This window comes from Dendrobates tinctorius, unplaced genomic scaffold (assembly GCF_039654945.1).
Source record: "Dendrobates tinctorius isolate UK_male_01 unplaced genomic scaffold, ASM3965494v1 ptg000073l, whole genome shotgun sequence".
Classification (NCBI taxonomy): Eukaryota; Metazoa; Chordata; class Amphibia; order Anura; family Dendrobatidae; genus Dendrobates; species Dendrobates tinctorius.
This window is the reverse complement of record NW_027361741.1, coordinates 34,107,566-34,122,154: the sequence shown is the minus strand read 5'-3', so window position 1 is coordinate 34,122,154 and position 14,589 is coordinate 34,107,566. Positions and strand designations below refer to the sequence as shown.

The window sequence follows — 14,589 nt, the reverse complement described above, 5'->3', positions numbered from 1 at the left end:
CATGAAGCAGAATTGTCATTATGGGAGAGGGATAAACATAAATATTGGAACAGTTCATAGATTAGGAGTGTGAAAGTTTTATTGCCCTCTGATTGGGGTCAGAGGGCAATAAAACTTTCACACTCCTTATCTATGAACTGTTCCAATATTTATGTCTATCCCTCTCCCATAATGACAATTCTGCTTCATGTCTCTTGTCTTGACTAGATGAAATGCATCCATCGTGAAAAAGACACTTGAACTATAGATATCTAAAAGATGTCTGAAGGGTTAAAGCAGTGGTCACCCCCAAACACTTAAATGCTTGGCATAGCTGAGCATCTCTCTTTGGGGAGAGTGAAGTAAACCTGTGGCAGACACCACTGGCAGCGTCTAATTCTCTCGTGAGGACAAAAACATAATCTATCAGGAGGCCTCAGACACATTAGGTGGTCATCTAGTCCTGTCAAAGCAGGGTGCCAACCATATTTTTGGGAAGGGTACATACTGCTTCTGTCTAGCCACTGGATGTGACTCATGAGCAGAATTGTGTGGGGGGGAACCTTACATTAGAATCACTGTGAGACTTTTCAGCATAGCTGATCTCCTCAGTAACAATTAAAAATATTACAATTTGATAGTCCTCAGTGGTTGATGCCTTTTAATGGCTAAATGAAAAGTTGGTAATAAATCACAGCTCTCCCAACTACTCAGGTCTCTTCATCAGGCGAAGTATAACATAAAATCTGAAGAGTCACGTATTTATACACAACAGGGCACAAGAATAATACAGTAGATTAGACAAGTGACATGAAGCAGAACTATCAGTATGGGAAGGGGAGAGACAGTCATGGCGGTAATTATTGGAGGAGTTCATAAAGAGAAATAGAAGATTGTGGGAATACAAACATATAATGACCACAGGAATGACTGTGTCGCATGGATTTATATCACTTAAAGAATGTGCCCCTCAGACCTGTGGCACCACCTGCGGTATCACAACCCAGGACCAAACCCAGACCTCAATAAGATGACAATAAAACTTTCACCCTCCTAATCTATGAGCTCTTCCAATATTTACAGCCACAACTGTTTTCTCTGTCTCCCCCATATTTATTATATTTATAATTCTACTTCACGTCTCGTCTTATCTATTTCATTATTCCTGTGCCTTGTTGTGTATAAATATGTGACTATTCAGTTTTTGTGTGCCGGATGATGTACAATAAAAAATTATACAATGTCAGCCAGAAATATTGATGTAAATAATTTTATGCCCAAAAATGACAAAAGTATTCTCGGAGTGATACCTTCATTGGCTAACCGGAAAAAATATATTTCTTTATCGCTTCATTGGGGGACACGGATAACCATGGGGTGTATGCTGCTGTCGCTAGGAGGCGCTGACACTAGGCAAAAAGGAAAAAATAGCACCTCCCCAGCAGTATGCACCCACCGACAGGCACTAAGCAACTCAGTTTAAGCTTAGTGTCTGTAGGAGGCAGACCAGGATCTGATACCAGATCCGCAGTTTTTCCTTTTCCGGTATCCTGTTGTGTTTTATCAATCTTTTTCATTTGTCTTTCAGGTTCTCCATCTTCAGGGTAATGGGGTGTAAAGTCTCACCCTGTTTTCCCACACTTATGCGACTGTGAGAGCAGTGTGGTGTCATCTACATCGCCCACTCTCAGGCCCGCAGGCAGGACCTTATCCCCTGCCACCTTCACGGGTGCTTCAGGGCGATTCCCGGTGAACAGTCCTTTGCCTACTCCCCTCCTCACCCCTCTCCTCAGAGAGGGTGGAGAGGAAGACGGTGGTCTCCCCCCTTCCTGTAAGGGGTTGATGCCGTCTTCTGCACCGTCCGAAGATGGTGCGGGAAGGAGGATCCCAGTTTTCCAACGACTCTCTACCATCCGAGGGCTCCTGATGCGATCGGACCCTGGACATCCTTCCGTGGCTGGTATGCACTGTATGTCTCTCCCTCCCCAATCCCCCCCCCCCCCCCCCCAGCACCGCAGGCTATTCTATCAGGGGACACACTGGCTACGCAGCTCCAGCAGGACTTACTTTTGAATTTAGTGCCCTTTTTTCAGGCGCGCGCCATTTTCTTGTCTTCCTCCCGGTAACCGAGCTTCCCGCTGCGACACGCCTCCCTGATGGTCCTCCAATCAGAGAGGCACCTTCCTCCTGCTCGGCCGGCCTATCCCTCTGGCTTGATACGCCCCCGGCGCGTCAAGTCTTATCAGTTCTCTGCTTTCTCTCTTGTCGGCTGGCTTTTTCCCGGCCACATCCCCTGCTCTGTGCACGTTGTTTATCTGCCTATCGGATCCCCTGTCTTCCCGGCTGGAACACTCTATTGTTCGGGATGAGAGCATACCCCTCCCTCCCGAGTGGGCTGTTGCCATATCTCCGTCTCGGACCTGACAAAAATATCGCAGTTCCTCGTCCAGGCTCTGGAACGTCTTCCGAATTTATCTGCCGCCACCAGTGCTCCGAACGCCTCCCAGGATGATTTGCACGCACCTGACCATAACCTTTGCAGGGACAGATCGGGAAAAAAGTCTAGGAAGCGGACTCTCCCTAGCTTCTCATCCTGTTCCCCGGGCCCCTCTACACCTTCCAGGATGCCGTCTCATAATTCCCCCTCGGAGGAGGAGTAGTTTGGGTCAGAAGTGGATTCCCAGTCCAGGTCCGAATCTGATTCGGACCAGGCTTCCAACAGACAAGACATGGTTGATATCCTTATTTTGGCTATTACTCAAACCCTTAAACTAAAAGAGGACGAGGTTCACGCTCAAGAACACTCTCTTTCCTTTAAACGGATAAAACGTCCTCCCCAGACCTTTCCCAATCATAAAGAGTTTGAGGCGACCATGGCCAAATACTGGGAGCACCCCGAGAAGTGTTTCCCTGGAAGGAAACAGTTAGACATCTTGTATACCTTTAGCCCAGACGTTACTGGTAAATGGGCAGTCTCCCCCAAGTTTACCCCCCAGTCTCTCGCCTGGCCTCAAAGACAGTTCTCTCTCTCTCCCTGATAGTGCATCTCTCAAGGACACCACGGACAGGCAGATTGAGTCTTTGGCCAAATCGGCCTTTGAAGCGACCTGTGCCTCCCTCTGTCCCAGATTCGCTTCCACCGGGGAGGCAAAGTTTATTTCTGCCTGGGCTAAAATTCTCTGCCAGGGCATCGTAGCTGCAGCTCCTCCGGAAGAACTCGCACATTTGGCGGAACAGATTGCTAACGCCAACAAATTTCTTCTGGCCGCTTCTTTAGATGCGGCCAGCTGTTCCGCCAGGGCAAGCAGCAACATCATTGCCATACGCCAAATCCTCAAGTTGAAGGCATGGAATGCAGATCCTACCTCTAAAAAATCACCAGCCTGGTTTTTCAGGTGTCCAGGCTCTTTGGGTCCAAATTAGACCAAATGATTTTGGACACCACCAGGGGGGAACAGTACTTCTCTTCCTCAGTCTAAGCCTAAACGTCTCTTCAATAGGAAAGGGCCCACTCCTTTCGACCTTTCTCCTCTTCAGGGAATTTCTCCCAACAGGTCCCCTCGTCCACCCCAAGGGAGAGGAGGAAACCATCCTTCAAACCGGCATCTCACTGGAGGCCAAAGGGACGGTCCTCCAAGCCCTCTGGGTCCCACTCTCACAGGTTTTCCTCTAAATGACGGGTCACCCCCACACCGGAAATTTTTCCAAGGTGGGAGGCTGCCTTCTATTCAGGGACGCATGGTTGTCAGTGGTCAGCGACACCTGGGTCAAGGAGATAATCACATCCGGTTACAAGATCAACTTTTCTTCCACCCCAGGAAGACGTTTCTTTCTCTCTCACCCGTCAAAGCTTCCCTGTCAAGCGCCAGGAGTTCTTCAGGTGGTCTCTTCCCTTCTACACTCGGGCATAATCGTGCCCATTCCTCAGAACGAGCGGTTTTCGGGGGTTTTCGTAGTCCCGAAAAAAGACAGGTCCATCGGTCCGATCTTAGACCTCAAGCTGTAGAACCGCCACGTACGAACCCGCAACTTCAGGATGGAGTCCTTATGTTTGGTGATCGCCTCCATGGAACATGGAAAGGAGACTTTCTTTGTTCTGTAGACATACAGGACCCTTCCTTTCAGACTGGCGTCTGCCCCCAGGGTGTTTACGAAGGTCATGGCAGCAGTCATGGCCATCCTTCGCTCCGAGGGGATTCTCATAATCCCTTACCTGGACGATCTCCTGATCAAAGGACCATCCTGCCGGGACTGCGACCAGAGTCTTGAGATCACTCTGGCCCGTCTCGGCTGGATAGTCAACAAAAAGAAATCCTCCCTGATTCCAGCTCAGGGCCTGATATTTCTGGGTATGGAGTTCGATACAACCCAGGCCCGTGTCTTCCTTCCGGAAAGTTTGCGTCTCTCCGCCAGGGAATTCGCTCTGTAAGACAACCCCTTACAGTTTTGCATGAGGGTACTGGGGAAGATGGTTGCTGTTATAGAAGCCATGCCTTATGCCCAGTTCCATACCCGTCCTCTTCAGCTTGGCTCTCTTGTCTGCATGGGAAAAGAAAACTCTCTCCCTAGACCGATCTGTGCTTCTGCCTCTCAAATTGAGGCAATCTCTGATTTGGTGGACACTATCCGCTTCTGTCCTGTGCGGGAGGTCCTTTCTCCCTCTCCGGTGGCAGGTCATCACCACCGACGACAGTCTCCTCAGTTGGGGAGAGGTCTTCCTTCATCACAGCGCAAGGTCGCTGAAACGCTCAGGAAGCCCTTCTCCCCATCAAGCTCCTGGAGATCAGGGCAATCCTTCTTGCCCTTCTCCGTGGGAGCCTCTCCTCACAGGCAAGGCGGTCCGCATTCAGTCGGACAATGCCACCGCCGTGGCGTACATAAACCACCAAGGCGGGATTCGCAGCAAACAGGTCATGTCAGAAGTGACAAAGATTCTGCAATGGGCAGAACCTCACGTCCCTGCCATATCAGCCGTTCACATTCCGGGGGTGGAAAATTGGAAAGCCGATTTTCTGAGTCGTCAGGGCCTCGCATGAGGCGAGTGGTCTCTCAACCCTGCCGTCTTCAACCAAATAACTCATAGATGGGGCAGTCCGGACGTCGATTCAATGGCATCCCGGACGAACCACAAGGTTCCTCTGTTCATAGCCAGGTCCCGGGATCCGAGGGCCATAGACTGCGACGCCCTAGTGGTCCTGTGGTCCCAATTTCATCTGCCTTATCTTTTTCCGCCTCGCCCCTTGATTCCGAGAGTCGTAAAAAAAGATAAAGGCAGAAGGGGTTCCCGTTCTTCTGATTGCTCCAGACTGGCCGAGACAGGCCAGATATGCGGAGCTGGTGAACATGCTTACGGATGTTCCCTGGAACCTTCCAGACCGTCCAGATCTTCTCTTGCAAGGCCCCCCTCTTCCACCCAAATTCTCAGTCTCTGAGTTTAACGGCATTGCTGTTGAGGCCGCAGTCCTGAAGGAAGCAGGTTTCTCTACCAGGGTCATCCAGACCATGATTAAGGCGAGGAAACCAGCATCTACCACAGATGTTGGAAGGCCTTCTTCTGGTGGTGTGAGGAGAACAGTTTTTTTCCAATGTCCTTTTTCCCTTCTGTCCATCCTTGGCTTTCTTCAAGCAGGCCTTGACTCACATCTCTCGCTCAGTACCCTTAAGGGTCAGGTATCCGCTCTGTCAGTCTTCTTCCAGGGAGATTTGGCTTCCCTTTCTCATGTAAAGACTTTCAGGGGGTCGCCCACCTGGCGCCACCTTACCATCCTTCGGTAGATCCATGAGATCTCAATCTCGTTCTTCAGCATGCCCCCTTTGAGCCCATCCAGGATATTTCGTTTTCTCTCCTGTCTTGGAAAGTGTCCTTCCTAATCGCCATTACGTCTATCAGGAGGGTTTCCGAGCTTGCAGCACTGTCGTGTCGTTCCCCTTTCCTGATCCTGCACCAGGACAAGGTAGTCCTCCGACCTGTTCCTACCTTTCTGCCCAAGGTGGTTTCTGCCTTTCACATCAATGAAGACATCGTCCTTCCTTCTCTATGTCCTTCTCCAGTTCATCCCCTGGAAAAAGTCCCTCCACAAGCTGGATTTGTTCAGCGCTATTCAATTCTACCTTTCTAGGACTGCTTCTTTTCGTCATTTCGATTCCCTGCTTGTCATCTCTGAAGGTCGTCGAAAGGGGCTCCCAGCTTCTAAGTCCACGATTGCCTGTTGGATTCCTTCGGCGATATTTGAGGCATACCGCGTTCAGGGCAAACAGCTTCCTCTGGAAGTGAAGGCTCACTCCATCCGGGCTGTGGGAGCTTCCTGGGCTGTTCGTCACCAGGCTTCGGACTTGCAGATCTGCAAGGCTGCAACCTGGCCGGATTTACACACCTCTGCAAGGTTTTCCAAGGTTAATATCCAAGCCTCGGCTGATGCAGGCCTGGGTAGGAAGGAACTGCAGGCGGTGGTTTTCCCGCCGGCCGACATAGATTACTTTATCTTTACTTATATTTTACTTTTCCCACCCTTGGGACTGCTTTTGGACGTCCCATGGTTATCTGTGTCCCTCAATGAAGCAATAAAGAGGGATTTTTGGTACTTACCATAAAATCTCTTTCTTGGTGCCTTCATTGGGGGACACAGCACCCTCCCAAATATTTGTACCATTGTTGGCCTATTTGCCCTTGTTTTGGGTTGGTACATATGTTGGGTTTTTGGCCGCTTAGTGCCTGTCGGTGGGTGTATATTTCTGGGGAGGATCTATTTTTTTTCCTTTTTGCCTAGTGTCAGTGCCTTCTAGCGACAACAGTATTACACCCCGTGATTATCTGTGTCCCCTAATGAAGGCTCCAAGAAAGAGATTTTACGGTAAGTACCAAAAATCCCTCTTTTCAAGCTTTCAGAGCACAGAGGCTTGAAGGAGGAACTTCTGTGCCCTGAAAGCTTGCAAATATATATTATATCTGGTTAGCCAATAAAGGTATCACTCCGAGAATACTTTAGTCATTTTTCAGCATAAAAGTAATTACCTAGACGATGCCGGAATGCTAAGCCTCCAAGCAGTCATTCAGAATCCAATTTTTAGAATTGATTTTTTTTTTCCGGTTAGAGACAAGCAAATAAGACGTTTTTATATCTTGCCGAATTTGTCCTTGGGAGCTCAAATTTGGGTGCAAGACATCAAAATCTTTTTTTTTTAGTCTACAGATTGCTCCAAAATGTTGTCGCATTTAGCTTGATAAGTATCTCTTTGTATATTCCAGGCATTTAGTAAGTTTCCTTGTCTTTTTTTGAACATACAGGTGCTTCTCACAAAATTAGAATACCATCAAAAATGTTATTTATTTCAGTTCTTCAATGCAAAAAGCAAAACTTATATTTAATGTAGAGTTATTACAAACAGAGTAATGTATTTCAAGTGTTTTTCTGTTTATGTTGATGATTATGGCTTACAGCCAATGAAAACCCAAAAGTCATTATCTCAGTAAATTAGAATACTTTATAACACCAGCTTGAAAAATGATTTTAAAATGCAAAATGTTGGCCTACTGAAATGTATGTTCAGTAAATGCACTCAATACTTGGTCGGTCAATTACTGCATCAATGCTGCGTGGCATGGAGGCGATCAGCCTGTGGCACTGCTGAGTTGTTATGGAAGCCCAGGTTGCTTCAATAGCAGCCTTCAGCTCGTCTGCCTTATTGGGTCTGGTGTCTCTCATCTTACCCCATAGATTCTCTATAGGGCTAAGATCAGGTGAGTTTGCTGGCCAATCAAGCACAGTGATACTGTTGTTTCTAAACCAGATATTGGTACTTTGGCAGTGTGGACAGGTGCCAAGTCCTGCTGTAGAATGAATTTTCCATCTCCAAAAAGCTTGTCAGTAGAGCATGAAGTGCTCTAAAATTTCCTTCTAGACGGCTGTGCTGACTTTGGTCTTGATAAAACACCGTGAACCTACACCAGCAGATGACATGGCTCCCCAAACCGTCACTGATAGTGGAAACATCACACTAGACCTACATGGATTGTGTGTCTCTCCACTCTTCCTCCAGACTCTGGGACCTTGATTTCCAAATGAAATGCAAAATTTACTTTCATCTGAAAACACCACTTTGGACCACTGAGCAACAGTCCAGTTCTTTTTCTCCTTGGCCCAGGTAAGACGCTTCTGGTGTTTTCTATTGGTCGTGAGTGGCTGGACACAAGGAATGCGACACTTATAGCCCTGGATACATCTGTGTGTGGTGGCTCTTGAAGCAATGGCTCCAGCAGCAGTCTACTCCTTGTGAATCTCCCCCAAATTTTTGAATGGCATTTTCTTCACAATCCTTTCAATTCTGCAGTTATCCCGGTTGCTCGTGTACCTTTTTCTACCACACTTTTTCCTTCCATTCAACTTTCCATTAGTGTTTTTGGATACAGAACTCTGTGAGCAGCCAACTTCTTTAGCAATTACCTTTTGTAGCCTACCCTCCTTGTGGAGTGTGTCAATGACGGCCTTCTGGACATCTGTCAAGTCAGCTGTCTTCCCCATGATTGTGGAGCCTACAGAAACAGACTAAGGGACCTTTTTAAACACTTAGGAAGCCTTTGCAGGTTGTTTTTTGTTAATTCTAATTTACTGAGATAATGACTTTTGGGTTTTCATTGACTCTAAGCCATAATCCTCAACATTAACAGAAATAACCACTTGACATAGATCACTCTGTAATGACTTTAATATATGAGATTCACTTTTTGAATTGAAGAACTGAAATAAATAAATTTTTTGGTGATATTCTAATTTTGTGAGAAGCACTTTTATGTACCTGTAATATTCTTTGTTATTTGTTACCTAAAAGAACTGTATTATGATTTTGTATTTTTCCTACAGTGTCTCCAGAACCCATCAAGTGATATTAAGCTGATAGCAGAAAAGATGATCTGGTGGGCCAACAAAGACCACTTGCCTCCTCTAGACCCACAAACAATTAAGCCAATTCTCAAAGTGCTGCTAGACAACACGAAAGATAAAAACACAAGTGTGCGGGCATACAGTGACCAGGCCATAGTCAACCTTTTGAAACTAAGACTTGGCAACAACGTTTTCCAGGTACGTATCTACTTAAGAAGCTAAGCTTCATTCACATGGCAATAATCAGTTAAGTATTTGTAAGATAAAACCAGGACTGAAGCAAGCACACATTAAAAGTAAAACCGGGAGCTCTGTGCCTGGATGTAGATACAGTTAAAAGTACTGACGGAACAGGGAGCCATCTGTTTGGAGGGCTATGTGGAGGCCATTACGCTGTTTGGAGATCTATGTGGGAGGCCATTGTACTGTTTGGGGGGCTATGTGGAGGGCATTACGCTATTTGGAGAGCTATGTGAGAAGCTATTGTACTGTTTGGAGAGCTATATGGGAAGCCATTATACTGTTTGGAAAGCTATGTGGGAGGCCATTGTACTGTTTGGAGACCTACGTGGGAGGCCATTATATGGTTTGGTGGGCTATGTGGGAGGCCATTGTACTGTTTGAAGAGCTATGTGGGAGGCCATTATGCTATTTGGAGGGCTATGTGGAGGCCATTACGCTGTTTGGAAGAGTATATCTCTGGACGCTCCTCATACGGCATCACACTTAAAACAATAGTTGTAGGCGTAGCATTGGCCATTATTGCTCAGTCACATATTTCACAGTGATGATCACAGTAAAGGGAATCCGTATTACTTAGTATTCTCTGATAACAACTGAAATGTGTACACAAAGTTAATACTTCACAAGGAAACAAAAGAAAATAATTTTTCTAAAAAGTCCATTTTATAGCTCAGAGGCAGCTTTTTCTGATCAAGGAGAATGCTGACACAACATCCTTCCTAATCACTAAGAGAGCTATATAAAGATTATTAATATTTACAACTTCAGTATCTTGTTTTACCCTGATCCCAATTCATCAAAGTAATTTTGCCAGAACTATGGCGTAAATTGCTTTGAAAAGCCGCAACGTTTGGGCACAACTTGAAGTTGCACAAAAAATTGCAAATTTTGACTTTTTCACCCCAGTTTCTCCCAACATCTCCTCCAACATTGCTTTAACTGGGGCGTCGGACACCACAGCTTGAAAAATCTATGACGAGCTGTGGCGTTCCCTATGCCAGAAATGCATGTAAAGGCATATGCACCTCTTCTTCATTTGGGAGCATCTAACTCAACACGCCGCATCATCAAGTCCGATGAGAAATTTGAGGCCTAAATCTTTACCTAGGTATAAGAAGATTGAATGATTTAGTTTTCGTTGATATAAATAATATACTTTTAATTTCCTAAGTTTCTGTGTTTTTTTTTTTTATAGGATGTGACAAAGATTCTGGACACTGCCAGCTTAGACATGCTGAATGAATGCAACCGCAGATCCCTGAAGAAGCTTGCAGCGCAGCCTGACTCCAATGAACAGATAGATGAAACGATCCTAACGTGAACAGAAACTATTGGCTGCATCAGTGTTTCACCTCGGAAAATTTACTTTGATATTTTTGCTAATTGCACTTATTATATAGTGCACAGATACTATTGGCTCTCCAAACAAGAAACAAAATGAAGTACAAATTGCTGTAATCCCTTCCAAGAGTTGTTAAAAATACACTAGAAATCTATCATAAAACAATGTGGTAAAAGAAATTTGCTCCTGGCCGCAGCAAAAACATAGAAATTAACTTTTTGAATTGAGATAAATGGCATGCACTGGGCTGGTATAATACAGGACCATGTTCTGGAAGGAAACCCTTAACGGACCATCTGTAGGTAGATGCAGAGAACAGAGTTCAGAATCAAACCTAATGATATTAGCAGCATGAAGGTATACTGACTCTAACTTACAACTCTTTAGGAAAAAAATAAAAATGAAAGCAGCACTCCAGACACAACATAAACACTGGGTATGTCTAATGTCTAGTGCAGACCATACGTGAGAGGTGCATGGCAAACTTTGCAAGAATACCAAACACCCCAGCGACATGCATCAGTACAGGTTCTGCACAAGGCATAGTATTTGCTTGGAGTTTCCTGTTAGACCATTTGTCTCCAACTTGAGTCTACAGCTGTTGAAAAATTACCACTCCTAAGCTGGAGCTGCAGGGCATGTAGGGTGGTGGCTTTGCAAGAGCGTTAAGTATACGATTGTAGAGCATGGCACAATACTTCTACAACATTTATGTATTTGATCATTTGTTCAGACCAACATGTTAAAAAAAAAATTACTTTCAGAATAAAAAAAAAATCCATGCCCTATTTAACAAAGTTTTTTAAATTATTTCTCATGATAAATAGTTTGCTGGAATAATTTATTAATTTATATGTGATACTTATGGCTTCTGTTCATCGTTTTTATGCTTTTTTAAAAGCTTCTAAAACTGTCATAAATGTTTTTGGTGGTATTTTTTTTTATGTTTTAATTGGCCATTTTTTCTGCGCTGTAGAAAAATCTAACACTTCACCTTGGTTGCTAATCTAAACTTAATTTTTATTATTTTTTTATTTACATCTACACACCCTAAAAGTGTTTTCTTTTAGGACATGCCACATACCTCTATATAGACCATGTCCTCAAAGAGCACACAATTGAATGCTCATCAGTCACAAATATGATAGTGTATAGAAGTTTCTAGCAAAAGGTCGTTATGGTATCCATTTTATAATGTTAGTGTCACTAAAGTGTAACTGCTCAATGGTGCAATGTTGCAGGTATTAGCTAATTTACTGAAATCTGATGTCATGGTTGTTGTACCTCTGTTCTTCTCTTCAGCAAGTAGTCGTTTAGCTCTGTACAAATATCTTAATTTGTAAAATACTGTGGCACTACAAACTCCAACATAGCTGAAAGGAAACAGCCAGAATGAAACAAGCTTGGAAACTTGCAACTACAACCAAGTGTAACGATGAACAGGGCTGTGGAGTCGGAGTCGTGGAGTCGGAGCTCATTTTGGTGGAGTCGGAGTTGGAGTCGGTATAAAATGACCCGACTCCGACTCCTAAAATATATAATAAATTGGGTAAGCTGCAAAAGCTGATCATCTTTTTAAAAAAACTGCATCACCTGAAAGGTTTTTGAGCTCATAGATAATGTTTTCAATAGCAAAAGCAGATTAGAAATCTGCTCTATCCATTTATCCATATCTGTCTATCCATATCTTATTTGTACCAAAAAGAATGAAAACCGGGTAGTACACCAATATATATTCTGTTCTATCTAAATATCTTGATTATTGGATCATAAAAATGATTAAATGTCTGAGGTTCACATTGTACTACAATAAATTTTTCACTTAAATATAAGCAATATGTGTGGGAGTCGGAGTCATGGAGTCGGAGTCGGTGTAAGGGAAATTGAGGAGTCGGAGTCGCAGGTTTGGCTTACCGACTCCACAGCCCTGACGATGAAGAGAGTCTAACTTCCTGACAGATGAAGACAAATGGCCTTCAGAACATCAAGCTTTTGGAGAAATCTCTTCTTCGAAAAGGAGGTAGAGGGACATAACAAATGTCAGAAATTCTTTGTTATGGATTGATAAGACAAGAAGCTAAGAGCAAGTCCCACATCCAAACATAACTGGAGGAAATAAAGAATGGGGATTGAGTAGATCATGGGACTTGCTTGCCTGGCACCACCAAAAGTAGAACTTCAAAGTATGGTGATAAATATTTGAATATGTCAGCTCCCTAGATCATGATCTGAAAAATCATTAAAAAAAACTGTCACTGTAAGGGAGAAGGGACCCAGTGAGCAAATATGAAAGATATTGAAGACATTCGACCGTGCAATGAGATTGACCATGTCCACAAAGAAGCATCTGGGGCAGTCATAAAGACACACAGATTATTGAAACTTCATCCATGTTTGAGTGCTATTGGTGGAGAAAGATCGCGAAGGATGGTCATGCTCATGCCCTGTAGACTGACATACTTTTTCAGGAGCAACCACTGAACAGGGATAAAGGAGTCTCCCTGGCATATTACGAAAAAGTGAAAATACTATTAAAGAGCTTTATGTATCAGAAGACTGGGACAATCCAAGGTAATGGGGGGACTTGTCTCTTTTAGCTAAGGAACATAATCCATAGAACACAGAGTCTGAAATGGAATTGGGTAAAAGAGGATGCCTCCATTATGTCTTTCATCTTGCCTAGGATCTTCAGGCAAAAACATAACGGAAGGACTGTAGCGTCATGGTCTGGATTTGAGAGCCCTCCTATTGTTTTCTACCAACATATGGAATAGTATCTACAAGAAGAGAAGGCGCTGGGAAGAATAGTCTTGACTTTAGTTGTTGATGATCCAGGCGAAGCAAGTTTGCATCTTCATGTTTTTTCTTCACAGATGGAGCTTTGATGAGTATGCTATCCAGGTATTGGATTAGGCTAGGTTCATATTGCGTTAGGGGCATCCGTTTAACGGATGCGCTAACGCTGATGTTATTTTTGACATCTTTTGTGCCCCTGGCGCTCACGTATGCGCTAAAGCACGGTAGCATTTTGTTACCATGCGTTAGCCATACAGGTCTACGCACAGCGAACGCGTCTGTTCACTGTGTTAGTCCTAATGCACCCTCAAACACGGTAGACCGCGTTCGAGGGTGTGTCACAAAGTAAAGCATTATCGCTAACGCATGCCGAATTTGGCATGCGTTACTATGATGGCGGCCAATGGGTTTACATAGCATTAGTGCCGCTATGTAACAGATGCGTTAAACGCATCACCATAACGCGATGTGAGCCCAGCCTTACAACAACATCCACCACGGCCTTAGGGAGTACACAACGAGCCATGGTGAAGAACTCAGTGTCTATATTTTGAACCACAAAGTGGAAAAAACACTATTGAGAGAACATTTGGAGGTTCAGATAAGTGTTCCGAATGTCCATAGGGGACAGGAACTCATTGAGCTCCACGGAGGCTGTGACATAACTTGGAAGAAACTTGTGGTGAGAAAAGTGTTACTATCCTAGCCTAGACCAGTTCACTGTCTTATTTGATTAACTCATTCTGAAGTGTCCTATATATTTGTGATATACAGATACTGTCAATATTTTTTGATGCCCTATGACAAAAATAATAGCAAAAAATACTTTGACGTAAAACAAATGCCACAAATGGGGTCCATATTCTTTTAAAGGTGTTTTTGCTTCCATAAGGTCTGCTATAAATGTGTGCTCTGTTACGATCAAGGGTTAGTTTAATTAGGAAATACCCAGGAGATTATACCTAGAATAACCACAAGTCTGCATGTACCCCGTGTCACGTATCTGCTTCTCAGCACGTGACTCGGGGTTGCATCTGCAAGGGTTAATCTAACTCAGTCCAGCATTCAATCTCTGTCCTATGCTGCAATGGGAGCATAACTCGTACCCCGACACAGACCACACACCCCGCTTCATACATGCTGCCACCACTCACCGAACACACAGCGATGAGTCACGGAAATACTACTACTATATGCCAATCACCAGGAGCACACACTCTAAGGCTATCGATTCTTTAGAGCATACAAGGTTCAAACTTAGTTTTAAACTTTAATAGAAAAGGTACAGTGCTTCCAATAAAAGGATATAAAAAATATAGAAGTAAAAAGTGACAAACAAATATGCAAAAC

General features: G+C 44.3%; 1 protein-coding gene across 1 annotated transcript in view; it reads left to right on the top strand.

The window, feature by feature from the left end:
- GCN1 (GCN1 activator of EIF2AK4) overlaps window positions 1–11,231 on the top strand; it is a 135,103-nt gene extending 123,872 nt beyond the window's left edge. Inside the window, exons 57-58 of the mRNA XM_073582731.1 lie at window positions 8,838–9,056; window positions 10,297–11,231. Coding sequence (XP_073438832.1) covers window positions 8,838–9,056; window positions 10,297–10,422 — 345 coding nt within the window. The 3' untranslated portion in view covers window positions 10,423–11,231. The remainder of the gene's footprint in view (window positions 1–8,837; window positions 9,057–10,296) is intronic.
- Window positions 11,232–14,589: the final 3,358 nt, after the last annotated feature.